At 40.6% G+C, this 27581-nt stretch overlaps 2 protein-coding genes across 5 annotated transcripts in view; one reads left to right on the top strand and one right to left on the bottom strand.

Annotated features, from left to right (window-relative positions):
• Positions 1-27050, bottom strand: part of mcph1 (microcephalin 1) — a 33655-nt gene extending 6605 nt beyond the window's left edge. For 2 of the 4 annotated variants that reach the window (XM_067236141.1, XM_067236143.1), the window contains exons 1-11: positions 26980-27050; positions 26660-26751; positions 24869-24987; positions 24524-24608; positions 24219-24330; positions 23996-24127; positions 22426-23715; positions 21130-21245; positions 17227-17264; positions 16945-17107; positions 16497-16574 (exon numbers count right to left, since the gene is read on the bottom strand). In XM_067236141.1, coding sequence (XP_067092242.1) covers positions 16497-16574; positions 16945-17107; positions 17227-17264; positions 21130-21245; positions 22426-23715; positions 23996-24127; positions 24219-24330; positions 24524-24608; positions 24869-24987; positions 26660-26751; positions 26980-27022 — 2268 coding nt within the window. In that variant the 5' untranslated portion in view covers positions 27023-27050. The remainder of the gene's footprint in view (positions 1-16496; positions 16575-16944; positions 17108-17226; positions 17265-21129; positions 21246-22425; positions 23716-23995; positions 24128-24218; positions 24331-24523; positions 24609-24868; positions 24988-26659; positions 26752-26979) is intronic. The other 2 variants (XM_067236142.1, XM_067236144.1) reach the window with 2 other exon arrangements.
• Positions 369-10945, top strand: angpt2a (angiopoietin 2a). Its single transcript, XM_067236145.1, has 9 exons — positions 369-804; positions 3945-4100; positions 5339-5460; positions 5641-5879; positions 6564-6691; positions 7168-7269; positions 7403-7569; positions 8440-8570; positions 9976-10945. Exons 1-9 carry the CDS (start codon positions 526-528, stop codon positions 10134-10136), a joined length of 1485 nt encoding a protein of 494 aa, XP_067092246.1. The 5' UTR covers positions 369-525; the 3' UTR covers positions 10137-10945.
• Positions 27051-27581: the final 531 nt, after the last annotated feature.

Raw genomic sequence — 27581 nt, 5'->3', positions numbered from 1 at the left:
CTTTATCTTCAAGAAATTATTTCGCTCTTTGTCTCGATCAGTATATATCTTTCTAGCTGTCTCTCTATTCCTCTTCCACTCTCATTTCGCTCTCTCTTAGGCGTAAAAAAACCACATTGGGATGTGTTTGATTAGTGCATCTGCTCCTGAGTGTGAGAGGGTCTAAGGGGAAAGTCTCCGTTAAGCTGCTCCCAGCATTGACTCTGACTCTTCTCAGAGTCTGGCCAAAAGCAGGGCAATGGGAGGGGCCTGGTCTACAATCCCAAAGCCAGCTAATCAGAGGTCCAACTGCTTTTTCACTGAGAGAATGATGGCTTGGTAAAGAGGGAATGCACAGTCTGGGACCAGTAACCTGTAGGAATGACACTCCATTGCTAGCTGCTGACTATCTTCTCCTCCTGTCTGGGTGATATAATTAACTTTCAAAGGAGTGTGTTTATGCTTCAATGTGTCACATATAGAACTGAAAGAGCCGGAGAAATATCTATGTTCTTTCATTTTCAACTGTTACAAAAACCTTGAAACATGAAGATGATTGTTGGCTTACTGGTCTTAAGTGGCTGTCTTGCCCAGGGGAAAGGGTACAAGAAGACCTCAGACACAACCGGTAAGAGACAGTACCAGATCCAGAACGGTCCATGTAGCTACACCTTCCTACTGCCCGAGCAAGACAACTGCCTGACCTCCAGTAGCACCTATTCCAATCTGGTCCAGAAGGATGACCCAGCAGAGTATGACGAGTCTGTTCACAGGCTAGAACAACTGGAGAGCATTATGGAGAACAATACACAGTGGCTTCTCAAGGTAAGCAAGTCTAGCTTTGATTATATAAAGCACTTTCCCTTCCAAGGTTGGGATACATTTGTCAGGAGCTGCGACCTTCTGCTACCTCAAGTGAAACAAAGAAGGATAAGAAACTGTAAGTCATTACAAAGTGTATAGTCCACACAGCTGGTGGGTCGGTCTGATCATCCAACTGACCTAATCTTGTGATAGATTTAAAGATCTTTTTATATAAGCCTAGTGAATAATTGTAGCCATGCCTTGCATGGTTTGCACTACCCTTGGTTTTAGGGTCTGTGTGGTCTGACTGCCAGATGAAATGTGAATTTTTTTTGTTTCAAAGTGGAGCACACTCTTTCTCTCCAATAGTAAGACAGGGAATTGGGGGGAATGAAGAAGAGGAAGCCTTTAAGAGTCTATAAAACAAAGATGTGCCTCAGAGGCAGAGCTGTGGAGGCTCAGTGAGTGTGTGAGAAGGGCAAATGAGTGACAAAGACTGTACACAGGTGTCCAGATGAGAGATGTGTGCTTCTTTTTCAGCGCTGCTGAGGCATTGCCTGTGTGAAAGGACTCAGAGTCCTCAGGCTCTCGTTCCCTCTCTTTAGAGTTTTGATTAATGATGGAGGCTGTGGAGCTCTGACCAAACAAGAAAAAAACTCACAGCCAGATCACACGACTCCCATCTCCTCAACATAAAGCAAACGTTGAACCGTACCACAGGCTGGGTCAGTGGGTGCGAAGCTTTGAGATCCCTCAAGCTTTGGTCAGACCGGTTTCATGAAACAAAACCATAAACACAGATGAATACTGAACTTTGAAAATAAAATCTTCAAATGATAGCTGTAATGACCATGGAATTGCACAGTAACAGTGGAAGTGCTCTGGGTGGTGATGATGATCTCTTTGTAATTAGTTTGTTGTCTGTCTGACGAAAGAAGTCTGAGGAAGCCTGTTTATCTTAATTATTTTCACACGTAAAAGATTGAATTAACAGATGACAAACTGCAATTTATGATACTGTATGTAAGACATCTGCAAAGATAGAATATACTTTGAAGGTGAAGATGGTGAATTGTTTTACATATAATGATAATTTGAACATTCAAATGTTTGTGAAAAAACATGTGCAATTGGCCCAAGCAGGACCCTTTAGTCAGGGACTGAGGAAATCATTGTATAACACCCGACAAAAAGGACACATCTAAGTACCTACTGTCACCTCAACATTCTTCGTCAGTCAAAAAAATAAAGCAGGGGACTGGCTAAAGTACGTTGTTTCCGTGCCAGTAAAACAGTGTCAGTTTGCTGTCACGCTTCCCATTCGTGTGAGCGTGAAGCACAAACAAGCTTTCCTCGCGGACTCCACAGAGGAAGGAGGAGTGGAGTAAACAACTGATTAGATCACTCGCTGTCAATGGAATGTCCCGCTCCAATGACACTCCTCCACCTTCCACGTGCTGCGTAAAAACTCTGGCAGGATGGTGGCCAGGAAAGGAAGACAAACAAAATTAGTGCTAATTGCAACAGTGATTTGAGGCCTTCATTAGTATGGGGAGAGGCTAAACCTATTTAAGGTAACCTTGTTGGTAAACCTGCAAGTCCACTGAATTACTGTTTATGCAAACAAAGATCAAAAAGAGACTCGATTGACGCCGTTTGCTGTTCACATAAAGACATAAAGAGGATGCAACTTGTCACTCAGCACAGCCATCCTGTTTACCGTGCTTGAGACCTGATTGCCACTCAGGAACTCAATGCAGGAAAGGATCTCATGATTGGACTCTAAATCTGGCAAGAGGCATTGTGACAGGTAGATGGAAACGCCACTAGCATTTAAAGAGCCTGTATGAGAGTACAAAACTATTATACTGCAGTACGGTGTATTAAGAAGGTGGTATTTCCACCTTATATAGCAGATTATCAATTAACAAAAAGACTTGCACAGACATTAATTTATGCAGCCTTCATTGCCCTATCCTTGTTCAAGCAGTACTTGTAAGTTATATGCAATTCTTTATTGATTTATCAGGAATATAAGAAAGTGAAGACTCCATGTTGATCATCCTGACATGGTCTTTTTTTGTAATACAGTACCAGGAGGAAGGAATACTTGGGGGAAAAATCGCCAGTCATCCATGTCTGACCCTTTTTGACAAACAACAGAAGGAAGCCAAACTTCCTGCCCCAATTTCCCCCAAAGTCCTCAACTTGTAATGTAAACACCTTTCAAAATATGAGGCCAATCATAGGATAATTCAGCCCACTTGTACCTCCCCTGAGATTTCTGGGAGTCAGGCTCATGGGAAGAGGGCTCGCCATGACAATAACACTGCAATGCCTAAAATGATTTTATGTCATAAGTGGTAAGGACAAGATGAGGGGTATGCACTTATAACCATAGATATATATATATAAGGGGTAGATGTCTCGTCCGCGTTGCCGGACAACGGAGTCGAACGTCCGCACATGGCGGCCATCTTGCTACAGTCAACTCGCTCACCCATAACATTGTGTTGATGCTACATGTACTTTTTAAATGACCATAACTTGCTCAATTTTCAACCGATTTTTAAACGGTTTGGTTTGTTATCAACGTCAGAGATGTCGTTATGCCACTGCATACTTCTATTCCATTTTAAAAACAAATAACATATTCATAAGTATGAAGTGGAATAACGACATCTCTGACGTTGATAACAAACCAAACCGTTTAAAAATCGGTTGAAAATTAAGCAAGTTATGGTCATTTAAAAAGTACATGTAGCATCAACACAATGTTATGGGTGAGCGAGTTGACTGTAGCAAGATGGCCGCCATGTGCGGACGTTCTAGACTCCGCCGTAAGACATCTAGTCTTTATATATACCTATGCTTATAACAGTGAGACATATAGTTTAAAATTCCAACAAAAAACTAAAGCACAATTTCCATTTATGTCTATTTAAGTCACATTATTATTTTAACTAAATACGAGAAGAAAAATGACAAACTGCAGTGAATAATTGAATACAGCAGTCACATTATCATCAACATCTTCCTGACAAATTGAGGAGCTTATCAAAGTAAGTTTACAAAACAAAGCCAAAGCCCACTGCCATGGTACAGAACATTAATACTAACAGAGTTTCACTGATAAACCTCTCTGTTCTCTTCTGTTACAGTTGGAGAATTACATTCAAGAGAGCATGAGACAGGAGATGGTCCAGATCCAGCAGAACGTCGTTCACAACCACACAGCTGCCATGATCGAGATAGGATCCAACCTGCTGAGCCAAACTGCCGAGCAAACACGCAAACTTACCAACGTGGAGGCACAGGTGAGGACAGTTACTGTATACCACACACTGTTTGAATGTTTCGGTTTAATACTGTGTATAAAACCAAGTCAATGTAATGTAATGATAATGGCTACGAAAAAAACATTAAAAAGCATGTCTAGCACTGCTGTTTTGTCGGAAGGTCTGCGACCTTTTGTGACCGAACCACACAGCATTTCCTGTTATTAAAGCAATTGTATTCCCACAGAAAGGGTATATCAATTTGTCACAATCAGGCATCCGTCTGTTCAAAGCCATCAACACCAGCCCCACCAGTAGACACATAGTTTGGATTCACGTAAACATATTGGCCCTGGTTTTTGCTGAGTTCAGTTCCTCAAACAGGGAAATCAGAGGCAAGGTTGTTGACCCTACAGTTCAATATATCTGTCTGTGAACAGACATTCAGTACATTATGGGGGCTGGCTATTCACTGTGTCCCTACCTCTACCTACATCCCCTGCACCCCCCTCTCCAACATATCTGAGGTTTATTAGAATTTGCCTGTTCTGTTTTTTCCTGTCACGAAACAGATTTTTCCAACCTGTCAATGCTTTTCTCCTTGTGCCTGGAAATGCTGCTTTCCCACATGGGATGGTCAGTGGGGATACAAATTAGGTTAGCACTTATAACCATGATTGAGTAAAGAGAAGCCTATGTTAAGACACTTGAGGTATACTTCACTGAAGTTAACATTGTGTGAGGACAAAACTTTAACAGGAATTGTTTGTGTATCAGATCACACAAAGGAAAAAAAGAGACGTTTCAGAAGGCAGCAGATAATTAGAAATATTTTTTGTAAGAAAAGGCCAACATTCAATTTGAACATATCCTGACACTGAAAGTCTGAAATTACAGAAGTAACTTCTGTGGGATAACAAGACCGAAGATCAGGTGGCTGAGCGGTTAGGGAATCGGGCTAGTAATCCGAAGGTTCCTAGTTCGATTCCTGGCCGTGCCAAATGACTGTGTCCTTGGGCAAGGCACTTCACCCTACTTGCCTCGGGGGGAATGTCCCTGTACTTACTGTAAGTCGCTCTGGATAAGAGCGTCTGTTAAATGACTAAATGTAAGACCAAAACCCTCATGATCACATATTCTATTCTAAGTTCATGCCAAGTATTTGATCAATGATAATACAGCATTGTGCTTACTTAATTTGATTAGAAAGAGGCTCAGAGCATTTAAAAGCTCAACTTAAATCTTTGATACTAATAATCAAATTCTTTCCCCTCTAGGTAATAAATCACACAACCCGACTAGAGCGACAACTTCTTGAAAACTCCTTGTCTACTAACAAGCTGGAAAAACAACAAATTGTCCAAACCAATGAAATAAGCAAGCTAAATGAGAAAAACTGGTAAGATATTAGAAGGCATTTCATCTTGTCACAAAAAAACCCAACTTAAGGCTTTATCTGTACTCTTCCTACAGTATTCTTTTTATTCCTGTCTGCTTGAAATAATAAAGTTTTTCCCTTCGTGTCTGAATAGTATAAACACCTTTTTAGTTACTTATCTACTGCGTGGTCTTTCTGCAGCTTTCTGGAGAAGCGCGTGGGCGAGATGGAGGAGCAGAGACAGGTGGAGCTAAAGTCCCTGCGAGAGGAGAAGGAGCAGCTCCAGATGCTGATCGAGAGACAGACATCCATAATCGAGGACCTTGAGCAGCAGCTCCTCCGTGCCTCCTCCAACAACTCTGCCCTGCAGCGGCAGCAACAGGAGTTGCTGGAGACGGTCAACAACCTCATCAACACCATCTCTGTCCCCACTGATGGAGGTGGGTGAGCACAATGCATTCACACCCATTGTAGGTTATAATAGCGTAGATTGGGGATGAGCCAGGTCAGGGGAAGGATTGTTCAATACGTTTTTTGTTTGCGTTTGATAGGCAGGTTGATAGGGAGTCAGGTGGCTGAGCGGTTAGGGAATCGGGCTAGTAATCTGAAGGTTGCCAGTTTGATTCCCGGCCGTACAAAATGACGTTGTGTCCTTGGGCAAGGCACTTCGCCCTACTTGCCTTGGGGGAATGTCCCTGTACTTACTGTAAGTCGCTCTGGATAAGAGCGTCTGCTAAATGTAATTCTAAAGGTTTGGATTTTGTTTAGAGTGGGCCTTTGGCCCTATACTTTGTATTTACAATGTATTTATGTATTGGGGTCTTGGAAAAACAATATCAAAGATCCAGACTCTTTACGGCAGCAAGAAAAGAGCACACTGACTGGCATCTCTTTGGCACCAGTGACTACAGCCAGAAAGCCTTAACTAATCAATTCAGGCTAACAGACAGCAGTGCCAGGTTTTCATCAGTCATGGCCTTGGGGGGAAAAAAGGAATTATGTGCAAATGTTTCCTATACTGTAGTGAAGTATGTAACTTTGGATAGGGGAGGGTATCATTATAACAGTGCAAATCCATGTTTTCAATGAAATTGGGGAAAAAAATCTGGCCACCTCTATCACAGTGAGCAAGCCCACCATGATGCAGGATACACCCTCGATGTACATGGACTGTGCTGCTATCTACAAATCAGGGAATACTGAAAGTGGAGTCTACTCCTTGACCCTTCCCAACACCACACAGGAGATCAAGGTATAAATAAATTCCTCTACTCTACACTTGTGTTAAATAGTCCTGCTTGAACCCTATTCCCAATTACGGGTTGCATTAACATAGCATGATTAAAAATTCTGAAAAAACAACCTTTTTTGTATCATACACTAACACTGCTGTAAATGTAATTATTTGCTTTCTTCCACGTACAGTAGGCCAATAAAATTATAAGTCCAATAACTGGTTTCTTTTGGGTTGCTACAATTTAGTACTCCAAAATGTTCCCGGCCTTTGGTTGGTTTTGTGCATACCTGAGCTTGAAGAGGGATCTCCTTAGATACTTTTCAGAGAGTTAAGCTGGCGATCCAACCACTAACTTGACTTTCCTTTGAACTGAAACCAGGCTGCCTCATTGTCAAGTTCCCAGCCAAATTTTAGATCTTTTACATGTAAACAACAATCTCAGCTTAATATCGGCAACATCAATGAAAGCAACCCTTTTCTGTTGTTCCAAGGCTTTCTGTGACATGGAGACAGAGGGGGGTGGATGGACGGTTCTACAAAGACGATTTGACGGTCGCGTTGACTTTCATCGTACGTGGAAAGAGTACAAAATGGTGAGAGCTATGAGCTGGTCCCAGGGCAAAAAAATGGCTTTGATATAATTAGCAACAAGATACTTGATTGTGGCAGAATAACAGACTGTGTTATACTGTTTGGAGGCTAATTCAGTTTCATGCCCCGTCACAGGGTTTTGGAGAGAGTTCAGAGGAATACTGGCTTGGGAATGAGTTTGTCTCAAAACTGACAAATCACCAACAATACACCTTAAGAATACAGCTCAAAGACTGGGAGGAAAACTCAGCATTCTCACAATATGACCAGTTTTCTCTCGGAAGTGAGGCGCAAAACTACAGGTATATTGATGGTAAAATGTTTGTATAAACCACTGAAAGATAGAATAAAGTTTTTTGCAACGATGGTACTGTAGACACACAATATCATAGTTTCAACAAAAAAAATTGTATTCTTAGAAAGGTGCAAAATGTATGTTGAGCGGTTGATTTGACATGCAAATTGCAGCATTTACCACGTTTAATAGCCTTGTAGTGTTTCTACGTCTCAAAACACGTCACCAATTCAAAAAATATTCTGTCATCTGTTAATCATTTAGATTTTGAAAAACTAGGAAACAGGAGACACAGAACATACTTCAGATGCCCTAACATCAAATCTGTACCATCAGACCTTTATTTTCTTTGCTGAAGAAAAGCAGATTTTAAGGACAGAACTGATACTTACATTTAGTCTCAAACCTTTTAAAACTCCAGTCTTCTGTTCAGCTTGTTAAATTTCACAGAGCAAAATAATCTAGACTCAGACACATCAATTATTCCAAATAACTTTGGTCTACACAATAACTGTCAGTGGCAAAGGTTAGTAACTGCATTTATACTCATTCACTCAGTTAAGGATGTATGACAACAATGCAAAGGTATCCAACACTGCTAAAACATTGCTGTCACCGTTCAGCACATTCACAAATGGTCGGTGTTGGCTTCCCAAAGAGCACCATAGGTATCAGAGAAAAGGTTACAGTTTAGTATTCTACATTGTGAATCCTGGAATAATTCACTTATTTGGCTGCCAACTACACATCCTCCTGCGTTTTTACAGTGTGAGAGAACTGTACAAACAGCAGCTCCATTACCTAAGCCTTGTCTTTTGAAGATCAGCAATCATGGACTTCCTTCTCACATTGTATTTCTTCCCTCCTCATTGTACAGGATACACCTTAAAGGCTACGAGGGAACAGCAGGCAAAGTTAGCAGCCTTGGTCAGCCAGGAAGTGATTTCAGTACGAAGGATGCAGACAATGACAAATGCGTTTGCAAATGCTCACAACTGACCACGGGAGGTAAGCAACAGATCCACGTGGAGAAAAATAAACCACCTGTGTGTTTTCACAGCTGTCAGTCCTGTCCTTATAAAGACAATCAACTATTTGTCAAACATTACACTTAAAATTGCTTGGCTCAGCCTTGACCCCCCCCCCCTTTCCCTCCTTAACCCTCCACCCATCTGAACAGTTTTGGCACTTCCCCCAGAAATCCGCACAAAAGTTAAAAGGCGTCTTGCATTTTTGTGACAGGGTCAAGGCTCTTGAGCAAAATTAGCTGCGAGTTAATCACTGATCAGCTCATTTGGGAATTCAGTCCCAGCGATGGCTGACATTAATAGTCTGGGAACAGATTTATTTATTTTTTTCTCCCTTGCCCTACTCTTGGAGCTTAGAATAGTGGTCCTTCTTCTATAGGCCTCTGAATTGACTGCTCTGAGAGTAGAGTTTAAGAGTTGGACTCCTTCTGTTTGGGGGCTGGCAGGGCCAGCAAAGAGGTCACACTCCTCTCCACACAAGAGGCCTCTCTCTCACACAGAGGAGTCCCTCCACCTCAGGGACTTGTTGGGGGTAACCAGCTGCATAGTAACATAATTATGACTTAGAGTGACACAGCCCCAAAGGGCTGTGCATAAAGGGATAGCTCACAGTCCACACAACCAGGCCTTGCCCATTCAAATGAAGAACGATGTAGGCAGTTTCTCCTCTTATTGTGTTAGAAATATTCATCTTTATCAAGTATTGCACAATCAGTCGGTGAAGAAGTTAAGAAAGTTTAGTGCTTGCGGCCGGCTGCAAGGAGACAAAAGACCAAAATGCCATGGTGGTACAAAGTAGTCTTCTAGCATGTTGTGCTAGCTAACTATTTAAACGAAACCGCTCTCCTCAGTAATTGGTTCATACACAGGAATGCAACTGTTACATGGCTTTTCTTTCATTGGCTGTCTCCTTTACATAGATCTTGTGCGTGTGTATGTGTGTGTGTGTGTGTGTTTGTGTGTGCGTCATCAACCCTGGTTGAAACACAATAGCAGAATCTCCGGTCCTGGTGTCGTAAAAGCTCCTCCACATAGCTGATAAGCAAATGGTCTTCAGACCTTACATCTCCATCTAGCCCTCTCGAACAGTATCTCCTTTCAAACAAACAGACTCCCAATGTCTTCTAGTCTGTCAGTAACAAATGCTCACCCTTCCCCCAGGGTAATAAGAAAAGCCTCGAGTTTGTTTGGGGGGGCTCTGTTATCTGCTGACATGGAATGTTGAACACAATATCATTTTATACATCTTTAACTTTTCTGACAGTACTTTATCTGTTTATACTTTATTATTATTCAAGTCATGTTAAAAGTAAAAATTAACATTCCTGTACACTTTACACAATAAAGTCTGAATATGAACTTATTGAATCTTTTTTTATTTTTAGGTTGGTGGTTTGATGCCTGCGGACCATCCAATTTGAATGGAATATATTTCCAACAGGGCCAGAACTCCAATCGCTTCAATGGAATCAAATGGTACTACTGGAAAGGCTCAGGTTACTCACTGAAGTCCACTACTATGATGATACGACCTGTAGACTTCTGAGACTGTCTTCTAAAACCATGAGTTGCAGAGTTCTGTTGTAGAACTCTTCTCTACACAAACATAGCATGTATTCCCCAATGTAGACTACATTGAGAGAAAAGCACTGACACTGTCAATGGAAAAACAAAACAAGATGGATCAAAGCACTCCATGGCAGCAACTTTTCGCACAAGTTCTCTATATGGAATGAAACCAATCAGTTGTTTTCGTCCTCCCAGTCAGTTCTCTGCTCAAACATTTACTGATTTTGTACCACATAAATTGTTGTGGGGGGGAAAGGACTGCACCACCAACCAAGACAAACAGGTCAAAGGTTGTCAAACGACTTGACCAGTTGTAAATAGGATAATTCCATCTGTTGAAAACTGGAACTGTGGTAGAGATAGATCCGTTTATCTCCTTCAAATGAAGATGGATGTAAACATGAACAAATATGGGCAATATCTGTGTGCAGCACATTGTGAGGTTGACCAAGTCAATTTTGTAATAATGATATTTCGTATCTCAGTTTCCTTCAGTATAAGAAAACCAACTATGGTACAACAGGCAATATTTCAATATATACTGTTCTTGCCATAATTAAACCATTGGTTCCACTGAGAAATCTACTCATCTTAGTAAAAGAATTATGTATGTACTTATGTAATTTAATTTAAATTTATAAATGGTTCATCGACTGTGATGAATATTTACACTAAGGGATGCAATTGCCAACATGTACATTATGATGATTCTACTGACTGATACTTGCTGTTCAATTACTAAGACATGCTTTGACATCTCTTGTAAAAACTGGCTTGAAATATGTTCATCTTTGTTTTGATTGAAATATCTTCACGGTCTTACCCCATCATCTTCTTTTAAAAGAAATCTGTACAGTTGAAGAACATTTTACTAGGGAGTCATAAAAACAATGAATTACGACTGCTAATTTAAAGGTCCCATGGCATGCTGTTTTTGGATGCTTTTATATAGGCCTTAGTGGTCCCCTAATACTGTATCTTAAGTCTCTTTCGCGAAATTCAGCCTTGGTGCAGAATTTCAGCCACTACGAGCAGTCCCACAATGAGCTTTCCTTAGGACATTCCATTTCTGTGTCTTTAGCTTTAAATGCTATGAGGAGGAGAGAGGCGAGGCTAACTGCCATGCTTCGGTCGTTTGCAAGCCATGATGTCTCTCGAGGAAAAACCAATATCGGGCACGCACGGTCGTAGGTAATTTTTTCATTGGTGGGCCAAATTCTCTGTGCGGGCAAAGCAGAGAAAGGCAGGGTTTCCTGCAGCACTTTTCAGTTAAGGCGGCCGCCTAAGCAACACACGCCTGCCGCCTTAACTACTAGTCACGGTTTTCTCCCTTCCATTCCAAACCGTGACCAACACCAGTCTCCCTTCTCTGCAGAATGCATTAGTCTATCGCACAAACTAGCCCCCCCCTCGCCTTAGTCTATCGCACAAACTAGCCCCCCCGCCCTAGCCTATTGCACAAACTAGCTTGAGCTTTCATTTTCTCAAAGGCGGAGAAGAATACCCAGGGCTTGTTTTACACCTATCAAAATGTCTAGCCACTGGAGGACCAAAGGCAGGCTAGGGGAACTCATATTAATGTTAAATAACCTCCTAAGGTGAAATTTTCATGCCATGGGACCTTTAACAAATTTACCAATACAAACCAAAAGATTTCCCTCACTGTCTGCTACTCAGTAATTCTGCTGTTTATTTAAAACATTAAATATGTCTGTCAAAGTTTTGCTGTGTCACCTCGATCTGAGAAAAAATTGTTAATTTAAAAGGGGTGATTGATTGCAAAACCGATTTTACCTTGTCATAGTTGAATAACGACAGTTCGGTGGGTAAAATGAACAGTGAACCTCAAAGTCCATTGACACCTCTTTCCTATGCAAATCTCAAAATGAAAAAATTTGGCTTTGAAACGGTAGCTTTTCAACAAAGCCCGCCTTTTTTGGCTCAGGAGCCGAGTGCACCAGCTGGGCGTACGCCTGGGTGTAACGCTACGTCCGACGTAGAACTGAAAGTTACGACTAACTTAAAGTTACGACTAGTGCACCAGTTAGACTTAAGCCCTTTATGTGCTGCACCTGGGTGTACATTTTACGCCTAGTGGGGAGCAGGCGTAAGTTGGAAAATCGGACTAATATCCATGGTAATTATAATGTACAACAGTTTGATCGCACATGCAGCGCGTCTTGTTTATAGGCAACATATGGAAAGGGCATTAAGGTGAGAAAAAGTTTTCCGTGATCGCACAAATCTACTGTTAATTTTATTGGTGATCTATTTCCAAGCTGTTTGTTTGTTTGTGTTGATATTATTAAATTTCCCCGTGAGCACGCTTCTATTCTGAGTAAACAACTCTAGAGGTTTTCTCATTTCTCTATCAGTAAAATGTATTTTCCTTTTCTTTTTTAAACCATGGCTTGTTTTGAAGGGAGATAGGCTAGCTAGGTGGCTCTTAAATGTGTTGCTTGGCAACGATCGACGCTTTCGCATTTTCACAAGGACGCGCATCTTAAAACCAGGCATAGCTACGACCGTGGCCTGCCAAGCTTGGTGCACTCGGTGTAAATTCAAATCACAAAGTCGGACGTAGCTAAGACCGACGTAGGAGTTAAGACCAACTTTTTTACGCCCAGCTGGTGCACTCGGCTCCTGGTCTGTATCTTTGTCACGCCCCAAAATGTACATCCAGACCAGCCCACTCACTGGTATTCTTGCCAAGTCCGAGGTAGCGTAGATCTCCGATACTAGTTTAGTTGCGCGCTGCTCTGTGTAGGCTACTTCTAAGGAATTACAAAGAAGAACGTATTGAATTATAACAAGGATATTGAAAATGGACCACGGTCGTGTTCCAGGCTGTACAGGGAAGGCTAACACTCATAGTCTTCCCAAGGAGCCAAACATTCGACAGGCATAGCTGCTGTTTGTTTATGAGAAGATCCCGGCTAAGTTCGACACTCAATCAGGGTTTTTCCTGCATAGAGAACATTTTGGCGCGCGCCAAATCCGTTTTCCCGAGCGCCAATGACAAATCCCGAGTTCCAAAGGCAAAAAAAGTCTGCAATGAAGAAAAGAAAAAAGCTGTGTTCATCACGCGTGCAATGCATGTCAGCGAATATGTTCTGAATAGTATGTTTCAAGTAGGCTACAGCCGAACCCTCGTTCTGTTTTGATCAATAATAATCAAGTTGATAAGCGTGTCTTCTTGTCTGATCAATACGCAACTGTGAGGTGCGCGAATGGACAGAGCGGCCAGTAAACTGTCGTTCCGCTGCGAGGGCCAGCCTGACGTGCACGAATACACCTGTACAAATGCAAATGAAATTTCCACTCAAAATGCTGACAAAAGTTTGATTTCCGATTTCCAACGCAGCCTCCATTGGTATTCTTAACCTGGAATGATAATATATATTGCAGTCTTTCCTCTATGGCAAAATTTCTGCCGCCACGGTATCAGAAAACAGGCTGTACAAAATCTTAGGCCGTCTATCAGGAGTGATTGTTAGAGTGCCTGTCGGAGACACGCGCTTCACACCGCAGTTGAGATTGCGTGTGTGCGTCCTTAAGAACTGTAAATCGTATAATTTATGTTGTCAGTTCATTTAAGCCTGTTATTGTATAAGCCTATAGTTCTTGCAAATTTAAATCAAGTTAACTGGTAATTTTCGTTGTTTGTATTCTTCCCTTGCTAGCTAAATAGTCTGTTGATTCGATAGCGATTACTGCTCTTGCTCAGGCTTGTATTTTAGGTGCATTATTATGATGAAGTAGTTTTAATTAATAAAAAGTGGGTTTATTGTTATTATTTGCTACAGAATGCTTAGCCTATCAAGATCAAATGAAGCAGGCTGTGTACATGCTTCATAGTGGCCTACCTTAATCGATAGGCTAGGCTAGACCATTTACAATAAGTTGTTACGTCAATTATTAATTGGCAGCATTTATGCCATTTAGAGCATACTTTATGAGTGTAAGGTGTCTTTATGTAGCCTAACTTTATTGCTTTAGGGGAAATAGGACGAAAATATGTGCAATATTACAGCTATTAGACTATTACATTTACCTGTTCCGAAATATATGTTTAGTTTCGGCGGGGGATAACCCTCTTTTTTTGGGAGCACCGAAGACCCATTTTGACCCAGGAAAAACCCTGCACTCAATTATTCATTTGCTCTGAACATTTCACCTAAGACAGTTTTGACAACCTTGAACAATTTCAAGTAGGATTTGCTATGAAGCTGAACCTGAAAATATGTGCTGTTCCGACCGTACGCTCATCGAAACCGCAAGCTGTAAGTAGGCTACAGTATGATTTTGTCGCTAACAGTTATTAGCAATGCTAACGTCTCCTGTATCTAGCATAGGTAGAATGCTAAATACGTTTCTTAACACATCAACATACTTTACTTAGCAAATGACTCTAGCTAGATTAGCTGTAGTCGGCATTAGAAGGGAACGTTCTGAAAAAATAGCCAGAAAACAAATAGCAGTCTGGCCTATTGCTAACGCCTGTCTAGATTATCTATTTGAAAGAACTGGAGAAAGGCAGGTACTAGATACAGGATACGTTAGCATTGCTATTAACTGTTACCGACAAAATCATACTACAGCTTGCGGTTGTGATGAACGTAAGGTCGGAACGCACCTCTTTTCAGCAACAGCTTCATAGCAAATCCTGCTTTAGCTACATTGTCCCAGGTTTTCAAAACTGTCCTTGGTGAAATGGTTCGCGCAAATGTGTCGAGGGTCGAACTGCACAGGGATCTTCTACGCTACCGTATAGACAAACATCAGCCATGCCCGTCTAGTCAATGTTAGCTAGACTAGCTCATCTGCTTTTTATTAACGCTGATTTGCAAGGAATGCAAGAACAGCTAGATAGCGAAAACACAGGCATGTAACGTTAAACTAGTTTAGCTTGCAAGAGCATAGAATGTGTGATGATTTAGCCTAGTTTATTGGCAATGGGGCTAACGTTGTTTCATGTTCCTGACTGTTTCATTCAAATAAATAACCTGTGTTGTTATGTAACATCACGATGCATGTTTGTCCAGATCTTTGTCAGGTTATTTTTCAGCAAATTGTCTAGAGCTAATCTAACTGAAGCTGAGTTGAATCACGATATAGTTTGGTTGCTAAACTGTAACGTTCTACCCACCAAAGTCAATCCAACAGAAGTGGAAACGACTAACGTTATAATTTCAAATGATATCTAGTCAATCTGTTGAAAACAGTGTTGTGTAGACACAATAGATTTATTTGCGCGTTTTTATTTCAAGTCTCCACCTTTGGTATTTCAGTGAGTGCTGTTGGCCGTGTTGCGTTTTTGCTCCCCAGCTTCACTCATTGAAAACCAACCAATCAGCGCGCAGCTCATCTAAATATTAATGAGCATACCATAAAAGGAGAAAAGCTAGTGTTTTTTCCCGGGAAAATTTCAGAGGATCTATCAGGGGGCATAGAACAGCATCCGGGCCATTTTCAACCCAACCAATGTTACATACCCTATTCGGAGACCTTAAGGAACAGTGTGAAATACCCCAAAAACCCAGTTAATCACCCCTTTAAATTTGAAAGGTTTTCTTAATTGGATTGTCAGTCATCATCAGACCGAGAAAAGAAGTAAGTCACCTCAGCACCATCCTCCATTCAGTCCTTCAGACAAACTATCAGCTCAGCACAGGCCTCCTCAGAGTGAAGTGACAAGTGAAAATGCTGAACTACACCTTCAAATCAAACTGGCTGCCTCATACAGGCCCTGTGGGACCGAGGTGTGGGTTACATTTACATTTAGCAGACGCTCTTATCCAGAGCGACTTACAGTAAGTACAGGGACATTCCCCCTAGGCAAGTAGGGTGAAGTGCCTTGCCCAAGGACACAACGTCAGTTGGCATGACCGGGAATCGAACTGGCAACCTTCGGATTACTAGCCCGACTCCCTCACCGCTCAGCCAACTGACTCACTGGGTTATTTGGTCGACCACAACAAATGCCTGTGTGTGATTTCAGGAGGAAATGTGATGAAACATTCACTTACACACACACACACCTCTTTCCCCTCAACCACGCAGGCCAGGACAAGGATTCATGAATTGAATATTACAGGAAGTCAACTTCCATATAGACACAGGGAAGTTGACCCACGGGAACAAAACAACCAACATGAACATTAATGAATGGCAAAAAGAAATTGCAGGTTTCCTGCAGACTTCCCCTTACATTGACACTTCTGCTATAAACGACACAACTTTGCTTGAAATGGCTTTTATAATTACTTTCAAAAGGGTTAGTGAAATAAAATAGTACTCAAAGGTTAGTACAAAGTAAAAATACACTGACACTTACAGGTGCAGCAGGGAAATGGTCTGAGAGTTCATATGGTTCTTCTGGAATCCATTGTCTTTGTTCCAAACACCACAAAATCTGTTAGGGAACAACGCCATTAATATAACATAACCCATTTGTCAGGTTTGCCAGAAGTATAATTTGGACGTGACCAAAAAACAACATTAATTTTATGTATTTCATTAAGTCTAAATGTTTATAATCGATAAGAGATTTACTCTAAATAATGTATACATGAAAATGTTAACCTGACAGAAACGACAAAAAGCCAGTTACAGCTAAAACAACAGACCCTGTCCATGATGATGCTGTTTTCATGGATTTGTAAATTAGAAGGGCAATGCATAGTGATCAACTGTTCTGCAAATGTCCTAGATACAGCCAGCAAATAAGACTATTTTGTCCAGAAAATCGTACCATGACAGTAAGTACAATACTGTTTACACACCCATTTGAAAGACAGTATCCAGCAGCCCCTGGCAATTCCCAGGAGGACATTGAGAGTGCGTTTGTGTCCTCCTGATACCACGTGGGTGGTGCTCTCACACACACTTTCCACCACACTGAACCCACCTAGGTTTTTAACCACCTGGATCACAATGTGTTGCTTCCTGACGATGAGAAGGAGCAGAGAGACAAAAGTTGTCATGTCATGTCCCACAATAAAGAAATGATTAATGCCAAGCGCTGTGTATTGATACAGTATACATAGGCAGCTAAATGCACTTACTCAGTTGGCATGCTTGTCATGACCAGTGTTCTCATCGTCTGAAATACAAGTACACACATTTAGTACATTATAGATATAAACATGTACAGGATTATTAAAGTTGAAAAGTCAAGTTAAGAATATTTTAATTGGTTTATATCTCTGGGCAGACTGAATGGTAAGGTCAAGCAATCACTGAATAAGACAAGTGAACAATCAACCTCAACTCTGCAATCCAGCAACACAACAGCTAACCTATACCAGATGTCTGCATATTTGTCGAAGAGAGACGGAAATGAAACCCCAAGGTCACAAAACACAAAAACTTGTTTGGGAACCATATATAATTGACCTTCAGGATGGTGGTTCCTTGTGGTTGAGAGCTAGCTCATCTCCACATAATCAGCCCCTTTTACAACAACGAACACCTGAGCAACAGTTAGAACACAGAGAAACAGGGCCACAAGGCTATTTCCTGTCAGGAAATATTCTTCTGTCCCCCAAACAGGAAGTTATGAGTGAAGGTCTTCTGAACACAGGGCTGCCAAAACACCCAAACAGCATCATCACCCCCCCTCCCCTCCCTTCCCATCTCCATCCACTGCGCACAGCCCAGTGCAGAGAGCTGCTGCTTAGGGTAGGGTAGCAGGCAGTGACATCAATGCCAGGTGTAGGGTTCAGTAAACAGGACAGTTTAGTGTCTGTCAGAAATGAGAGGATGGAAACTTTTTTGTGGCAAAAGGTGAGAGGAAAAGGCAGAAGTGAACTTTATTGAAAACAACGTTACAAATATGAGGACAGACTTCTACGTGAGTTTCCATCACATAGGTGTGACAACTGAATAAAAGAAAGAAAAAAGGATAATATGCCAAACTCAACGCTTTGTCTCTTTCATTTTCAACTAATATTTTTCACAAATTTCACAAATCTTGAGGCTAAAATATATAAACCATATTTTCATGTCAATACAAAAAAAGGATTCATCTCTATGAATTGCTGACATTCACCTTCATCAAACAGCCCTTCCTCGTCTGAAAAAGCAGTTTTCAGACTAGCTTTCCGTAAACTTGTCATGGTAGGGGCCATCTGTCATTACAAGGAATTGTCCTTCACTTAATGGATTCTTAAATAAGTTCCTTTCAGATGGATATCAACTAACACTATCCCAACACTGGTTTAGGTGAAATTTAAAAAGGCCATTGTTGTAGCAAGTTACACAGCTGCTATTGACTCAAAAAGAGGTTTCCCACTGCCAACCGTGATTTTTGAATGCTTTTCAGACTTTAAACCAGACCAGGGGTCTGTTTTGTGGAGGGTACAGCTGAAAAGCACAAGCAAGTCTGTTCATTTTTAACTCCTTTACTAAAGAGGCACATCACACAAGGAATTTCAACAACTATTTTGAAGGATCATCTAAGGGGCTTTTCTTTCTTTTTTGGGGCTTATCTCATGCAGTGGACTTGTTCTGGCAACAGTACGATAGGGCAGTACTCAAGAATAAGAGTCCACACACAACATGAACCCAAGACAAAGAGTTGGTGTGAACTGTAGCACGTCCTCTATTTCAATACCCCTTCCACAAATGAAGGAAATTCTTTAGAGTATGACGAAGAGCCTCTTGATGGTCAGTCTATGCTTCCTACAATGACTCAGATCATATTTATACAGTGAAAAAGAGAGAGAAATGCTTGGTTACTGCTTAATTTGGGGTAAGACAGTGTGTAATGGTAAATAATCACCTAAAAAAGCACTCTTTACAGAACAAAATTCAGATTATGGGTTGTTACAAATGAATATTAACTTAATTTGCAAAAACTGTCAATAGAAAAAGACGGGGCCTTCTGAACAGTCTGAAGGTAATGGATACAAAGTCGTATTTTAATTAATCTTCAACAGTTGAAGGCTTTAATACCTGCAATTCATCTACCAAGTCGTCTTCAACCCTGGTCCCCAGGGCCCACTGTCCTGCTTGTTTTAGTTGTTTTCCTGCTCCAACACACCCGATTAAAATAAATAAGTTGTTAGCAAGCTCTGCAGAAGACCGATAATGACCATTCAATTGAATCAGGTGTGTTTGGAGCAGGAGAACATCTAAGGCCCTGTCCACACTAATACGGTTTCATTTGAAGACGCATAATTTTCTCTCCTTTTTGGCCTTCCGTACTAGTTTGGTTCTTTGTTCAATTGTCTGGCATGTACATTTGCAATGTGCAGGCAGTTTTGACATCAGAAAACATTAATTTATGTCACAGATTTATTCTGAAAGTACATCCACTTTATATTGTTGTTCTGTTAGCTAGCCAGCAAACAGCTTTGATAGCAGCTGATTATCGGTTGCAAAGGCAGATTCGCTTCTAAATAACAGAATTTCCCTATTTTCCATCCTATGAACTCCAGTGCATTAAGCGCTGAGTTTAATTTAATTGTGAATGCCTTTGATAATTGCATTATTTCATTAACGAAACAAAATTCACTGAAGTTATTGTACAGCCTCCTAGTTCACGCACTAGTGAAGTATGGGGCGAGGGATGACCAGAGGACCAATTGAAGGGGCTGGGATGAGTTCCCATGATGCCCGTGGAGGCACATGAAAGATGGGGATTGTTTTTTTTTTATGTAGTAATGCTAATCCAAATTGTTATATTTTATCACAGGCACTAGTCTACTGTAAACACAGACCTCGGTTGGATACAGTCAGAATCACATTTTCAGAGGATCTGCTCCTGCTTACTTGGCTTGACTTTCTCTCAAATCCGCAACCAGATATAAAATACATATCTTTATAGCATCAAGGGAGTACATACAAACATCAAATGGTACACAAACAATAACATTACTGCAACTAAGGTACAAGGCACATCAGATGGCATGCTTCATCAAAAAAACTCTCTACACAAGTGTCTTCTTAAGACTCTTTCAGTCTTTATTCTTAGGGTTCTTGATTTGTTAAATCACATGATAGAACGTTATTGTAATTATCAGCGTAGACAAACAGGGAGAATATAAGCAGCTCTTACAGTCATGTTGTGGCCCACTTGCACATTACTTAATTTTGCTCTGGGTATGACAACCTTTGTCCAGATGCGGTGTGTGTGTGGAGGGAGGTTAATCCAAACAGTGCCTTCTCTAACCTCCCCTAATGTGTGTCAGGGACAACATGTCAAAGGAGATTGTGATGCTCCCCTAATGTGTGTCAGGGACAACATGTCAAAGGAGATTGTGATGCTCCAACTCAAAACACTAAACCAAGTGAAGATAAGTTACCAGAAAGACTTGGTGGTCAGGGAACAAAGGGTATTCTATGAACAATCCGGAGAATTTACCTCTGTAACCTCAATGAAAAGCATCAGTTTACAATAACCTAACCTCTTGATAGGACAACCTCAAATATCAAATCTCATCCTACTAGGGCTGAGGGAATGAAACAAAACATTCCCTCTATGATACAGGTTACAAGAAACCAACACTAACAAGATTCCTCAGAAAGATGAAAGGGTTTTCATCATAAACTCTTAAGAGCTGGGGTTCTGTCAGGGTTGAGACCACCAAGACAACAGAGAGCCAGATGCATGTCACAGGCCTGCAAAGCTGCGTGCTGCCAACATGGAGGTAAGAGACAGAAAACCTTGGAGTATACCGAGACCCTGTGGTAGGCAGCTGAGTCTACCTCAACCTGAGTAAGAGCAGTTTCTGAGCACCTGGATTATCGGGAATTTAAACACTACACATGTTCAGTTTGTTTAATACCAAGGGTTCTTGGAACCAAAGTTGACCAGTTTCTCTTTTCAGATTCCTTCACAACCAACTCAAGGAATTCATAATTATAAAACTAAATTGGCAGACTGTCTGCATCACAACCTTAAATGAGGTAGCTAAAACCCAATACATTATGTACACACTATAATTCAGTGAGGCCATGTTTACCTTAGTTTTTGTGTCCATTCTCTTGGCCTTCTCATTAACTTGTCTTTTCTGCTCACATATTCTCTCTGACATGGCAGCAGTATCAGCCGCATCACACTCAGTTCCTCTGCCAACAGCTGAAAACATAAAAAAAAACACATCAACCATCCACTCCGGCAGCAGGTGCAGCTTTCTTCAATAACACTTGAGCGTCAAATAAGACAATGAAATGGTCTACAAGGAATATAATACATTATATTTATTAAGTGTTCGATATGCCATACACTACAATGAAAAACATAAATTCTGCTTTGAAATATGTTCTTAAAACAATTGGTTTTTACTCAAAATTAACTTTCCCTGCTACTCCAGGCACCCCCCAGGTACTCTAATAAAAGTGTTATGGAAATATCTTCACATATTGGGACACAAGTAGAATCAAATCCTCATTCATGTGGTTTGTGAAACCATGAGATCAACAGTGGCAGTCACATGGCATACAATTAAGACTTAAAAGCAACCCCAAATCAATTTAAAGTAACATGCTGATGACCTCAATTCACTTTAAATATGCCATAAGTGTACATGGTAGATAAACAGAGATTAAACAAATGCTGAGTTGCATTCCTTATGTAGGACTGAGTTAGGGTGTATCCAATTCACTGGCCATGTACTACCAGACATTGCATCTTCATTCATAATGCTAACATGGGGGGAGGGAATCCCTTCTCCTGTTTTAATAATATAGCTCTACATTTCTATATCTTCAAAATGTCTGGCCCACAACCTCTGAGGGGTGGTCACAATAGTTGAGTGTTTATGGTTGGTTGTTAAATAAACCAGTCACTTGGAGTTTTGTGTAATATACAAGCTTCCATGCGCTTGTAAGCCTACTGTCCATCACTTTAACTAACTTTACAATTTGCTACAATGAAGGCGTATTTCGTATTGATTTCTTTCGTTCTTATGCTAGATTTTTTTGAACTATTTTTATAAATGTACTGTATCATCTAGCTTTTAAAGTTACTGGCTCTCGTCGTACATATCTTTCACACCCTGAATACACTGACCTAGGTCAGATCGAGATTACCATACAATTATTATAAAACATGCATGTCACTGTAGTTCCTGGGGGCATAAACAAATGTAATCCCAGCTATCATATCAAACAGTACTCCAGTCAAACCCAATAGTCCCTGGTCTTACAGTTATTTAAAGATAAAAACCCAGATTGAAAGAATGGGCCTTTATTAATTAAGATGAATTAGTAACAATTGTGATTAAACAAATATGACAACAGGCTTGGTTTTCACATACTTCCCAGATGGTCTGGACTTCTGTGCTCTTCCAAGTCTTCTCCAGCCACAGTTACACAGGGTTTTGAAGTAGCAGGACACAATGAAGGCTTAGTCGTAACAGATCCAGTAGATGATTCATTAATCTGAGCGAATGATAATGAGCTCTGTCTAATTTGTTTTTTAGCCAACGTTGTTATATTATTATGGTCTGTAGAGGTTGGAATCCACTTTGCAGCCTTGCTAAGAGGCACTTGTTGATCTAAGACACTGCTGACATTAGCAGGCTGACAGGAGTGTTTGTTTGTATCCAGCTTCTCATCTTGTTTCCTCCTTTTCACCTGGGTCAATGCAGACCCGGCAGATACACTCCTACGTTTCTTCCTCTTCCGAGGGCTAGACTCAAGTTTAAAGGGGATCTGGACCATGGTCCCTAAGGACAAGCAGCGTGAAAGGGGTTCTTTACATTGCCTCTGGGGGTGGTTAGCTGGAGAGAAGAAATCATCAAAAACATCCTGCTCCTCCTCGGTAGAGGTGTTAACAGTACTTGGAGAGTCAACAAGATCTGCAGAGGATTGTGCTATGGCAGAAACAGAAGGTCGGGTACGCTTGGATCTTTGTTCACCCTCTTTTAGTAACGGAAGGAAAATGTCCCCAGACATGTTTTGAGGCAATCCACTCTCCGGTGTGAATGTGGATGTTGCTGAGCAACTAGGAATACTTTCAATCTCAAGTTCTTTGTTTGCATTGGACTTTGTTCTTCTACTATTTGAAAAAGTACTTTTCAATTCTTTAGATGCGCTAGATGAACATCCATGTTTTCTGTTGCCCAGGCTGTCAGATTCTAACACTGATTGTCCATTATGCCTCCCCTTTGGACTGCAATTCACAGGGGAACTAAAAATCATGTCTACCTTGACGGGAACAATTTTGACGGATGTTTTCCTTGGCTTTCTACTTTCTTTAGACTCTTTGGCTTCATCTGACAAACCAGGAACAGAATAAATGGACGATTTCTGTTTTGGTGGCACGTCACTGCAAGGCGACTGCCAGCGTTTCTGTTGTGTCTTATGTTTCTTGCCAGATCGCACCAGATCACCAGAAGATGATCTGAAGTCATCATATGATTCATTATCTGCAGGCAGTGACAATATACTGTTATGAGAACAAAATAAATGTAAGTAGTATAAGTAATTTTGTTTTGATTTGACCAGTAATTCCGTACCAAGCACCTGAAGGAAAGTACATGTGGGTGTACTACCAAGAGAAGGTTTCCAGTCAGAGGATAATTCTGACTCTACCAACTGTGAAGCTGAAAGAAATGAAATAAAGTTACAATAAGGCCAGTAACACAGTACTTCAAGCTTTAGAATAGCTGTTCATGCACTGATAGTGGTGTAGTGAAATGTGTTAATATTAATCTATGTTTCAATATGTAAAATATCTAATCCTGTAGAACATATAAATCAAATAAATAATATATAATTCTGTGGCATGTTCAACTTACTGTGTCATGTTCAGCTATTGTATTGGTTTATAGTCATAGATCAATCTGGATACTGTACATCATGCAGTTTAGTTATAACACAAACCTGTGGGTGAAAGTTTTTCCCTCTTCTCTTTCATTACTTTCAGACGCTTAGCCATTGAGTCCGACCTTTTTAAAGTGGGGCTGTAAACTATCCCATTATCTTCATCAATGATGAAAGGAGACACGTCTGTAACTAAGGACAAAGACCATCTGAATTTAGGTAACACGAATGCATGACAATGTTTATGTGAAGGAGTCACCTAAAGTAAAAAAAGGTTTCTTACTGAGAGGTTTGGCAGGCACCAGGTCTTTCATCATCTTGTCTAGCTTTTTCTTCATGCGTTTGTCACCATCAGGGGTCTTCTCGGGTGTCTCTCTAGGCTGCATGCAACGATGCTACATAAAAAAAAAAAGAAATACTGTTGAACAATTTTGGCTTTAGAATCAACATATTAATTACAGATAACGTATGCGTTTGAAATAACAGACATAAAAAAAATGTGTATTTTTGGGCAACACAATCCCTGATCAATAATATTATCTAAACAGCATCTCCTTAACGTTGCAATAGTCTTAGTTAAATACTTACGGTTCTTTTCTTGAAGGCAGGATTGCCTTCCTCATTTAATGCAGGGCACAACTCTTCATCCACCTGTTCACCTTCATCTTTACACCTTACACAATTGATTCCAGATACGCAAACCAGTGAGTCACAATCTGTTAGACTAACAGTGCCATCTTGTGGCAGACACAATAATTGTAAGCAATTAAACTGAGCAGAAACTTACTTCTGCTGATGTAGAAATGATTAACAGAAAGGTTAAATTAATAAACCAGCCACACTTAATTTAGCTAGTGTATAAGTGTCTACTTGTAAATGGTAAATTGTAAGTGTAATAATTTGTAGATCATTATTTTTGGATAATAACTTTACCTTTCCACCCAGAGCACGGACACCAGTCTTACACCAGTTTTCTTGGCTCTGTTCCATGTGGCTTGATGGCCATTTTTAAAAACTACGTGGGTAACTTGTTTGTTGAACCTTTTTGTGACCTGTTATCATCACACAAGGAGAGTGATTTTGTGAGTAAGCATGTACAGTTAGGTCCATAAGTATTTGGACATTGACACAATTTTCATCATTTTCGCTCTGTATACCACCACAATGGATTTGAAATGAAACAATCAAGATGTGCTTTAAGTGCAGACTTTCAGCTTTAATTTCAGGGTATTTGCATCCAAATCAGGTGAACGGTGTAGGAATTACAATACATTTTATGTGGCCTCCCCCTTTTTAAGGGACCAAAAGTAATTGGACAATTGGCTGCTCAGCTGTTCCATGGCCAGGTGTATGTTATTCCCTCATAAAGGGAATTCGTTATTTCATTGACAAGGAGCAGATAAAAGGTCTAGAGTTCATTTCAAGTATGGTATTTGTGTTTGGAATCTGTTGCTGTCAACTCTCAATATGAAGTCCAAAGAGCTGTCACCATCAGTGAAGCAAGCCATCATTAGGCTGAAAAATCAAAACAAACCTATCAGAGAGATAGCAAAAACATTAGGTGTGGCCAAATCAACTGTTTGGTACATTCTTAAAAAGAAAGAACGCACTGGTGAGCTCAGCAACACCAAAAGACCCGGAAGACCACGGAAAACAACTGTGGTGGATGACAGAAGAATTCTTTCCCTGGTGAAGAAAAACCCCTTCACAACAGTTGGCCAGATCAAGAACACTCTCCAGGATGTAGGCGTATCTGTGTCAAAGTCAACAATTAAGAGAAGACTTCACCAGAGTAAATACAGAGGGTTCACCACAAGATGTAAACCATTGGTGAGTCTCAAAAACAGGAAGACCAGATTAGAGTTTGCCAAAAAAACATCTAAAAGAGCTTGTACAGTTCTGGAACAACATCCTATGGACAGATGAGACCAAGATCAACTTGTACCAGAATGATGGGAAGAGAAGAGTATGGAGAAGGGAAGGAACTGCTCATGATCCAAAGCATACCACCTCATCAGTGAAGCATGGTGGAGGTAGTGTTATGGCGTGGGCATGTATGGCTGCCAATGGAACTGGTTCCCTTGTATTTATCGATGATGTGACTGCTGACAAAAGCAGTAGGATGAATTCTGAAGTGTTTCGGGCAATATTATCTGCTCAGATTCAGCCAAATGCTTCAGAACTCATAGGACGGCGCTTCACAGTGCAGATGGACAATGACCCGAAGCATGCTGCGAAAGCAACCAAAGAGTTTTTTTTAAGGCAAAGAAGTGGAATGTTCTGCAATGGCCAAGTCAATCACCTGACCTAAATCCAATTGAGCATGCATTTCACTTGCTAAAGACAAAACTGAAGCATCACCAGGGACGAAACCCAGCGTCTGGTGATGTCTATGGGTTCCAGACTTCAGGCTGTCATTGACTGCAAAGGATTTGCAACCAAGTATTAGAAGTGACAATTAGATTTATGATTGTTAGTTTGTCCAATTATTTGTAAATACCCTGAAATTAAAGCTGAAAGTCTGCACTTAAAGCACATCTTGATTGTTTCATTTCAAATCCATTGTGGTGGTATACAGAGCCAAAATGATGAAAATTGTGTCAATGTCCAAATACTTATGGACCTAACTGTATATGAAGGAAGGAAAACGGTAGAGGGAGTGTGTGAATAAGAGTATGTGTGCATGTGTGTGTATGCACACGTGTGTGCATGCTCTAGTCTCACTTCAGCTCCCATTTCCTGCAACAGCTCGATAAATGGTTTAGAGTAGTTCTCCGTTTTACTGGATGACCACACATCAACATAGGCGACAACATCTGTAGGCAAAAGTAAATCTCTGGTTAACCCAAGTCTGTAATTTCCATCTACTAAAACCATATTTATCTTTGATATGTAAATTCCTGCTGGTGGCCAAACCTTGGACTGAGATCTAGATATATAATTTTGTACACAAACATGACTGCCAGAAGCTCACCCAACCCTCTACAATCCTTATACAACTGCAAACAGAATCACTCATTGTTAGATAGCTAGCCAGCAATTACCTTTCAATATAGCAGTAGGGATACAGTCAACGTTAGTGGTCATGATTAGCCACTTGTTGTTTCTCTGGACGTCACCTACACTCCAAACAAAGCAAGTATTAGACCCATTAGTAAGCTAGTCCGTAGAAAATGTTCAGCATGTGGCACACTGGTTATCAACACAAGCTAACTCGACAAGCTTTGCTTCTCTACTACTAGCTACCTAATAACTATCCTGTTATGACAGAATCTAAAACCAGTACTGTATAACCATTTGACTGGTTGCTTTCTTGTCTTTACTAGACATATCTAGTCTAACTACTACAATAATTTATAGCACTAGACTAATCATGTGGTCTCAGTAATAACAAAATATATTCTTATTTTACAAAATATCAATTTCAATTCGAACGAAATATATTGTTCTTGTTATTGCTTTAAGAACTATTCGAGGATGAATAACGTTATAACTAATCTGATCTATGACTGCTTACTTGTCAATTGTATTTTTAAAAGTTACTGTCCATCTGTGGCGTACCCGATATATGTAGTCTAGTAGTAGCATATTAGCATAAACATTGCAAATGGCTAGCTAGCAACAGCTAGATTGATATATTTGTTTG

The sequence above is a fragment of the Osmerus mordax genome, chromosome 5, assembly GCF_038355195.1.
Source record: "Osmerus mordax isolate fOsmMor3 chromosome 5, fOsmMor3.pri, whole genome shotgun sequence".
In the NCBI taxonomy this organism is placed as follows: domain Eukaryota; kingdom Metazoa; phylum Chordata; class Actinopteri; order Osmeriformes; family Osmeridae; genus Osmerus; species Osmerus mordax.
This window is presented reverse-complemented; position numbering and strand designations above follow the sequence as displayed.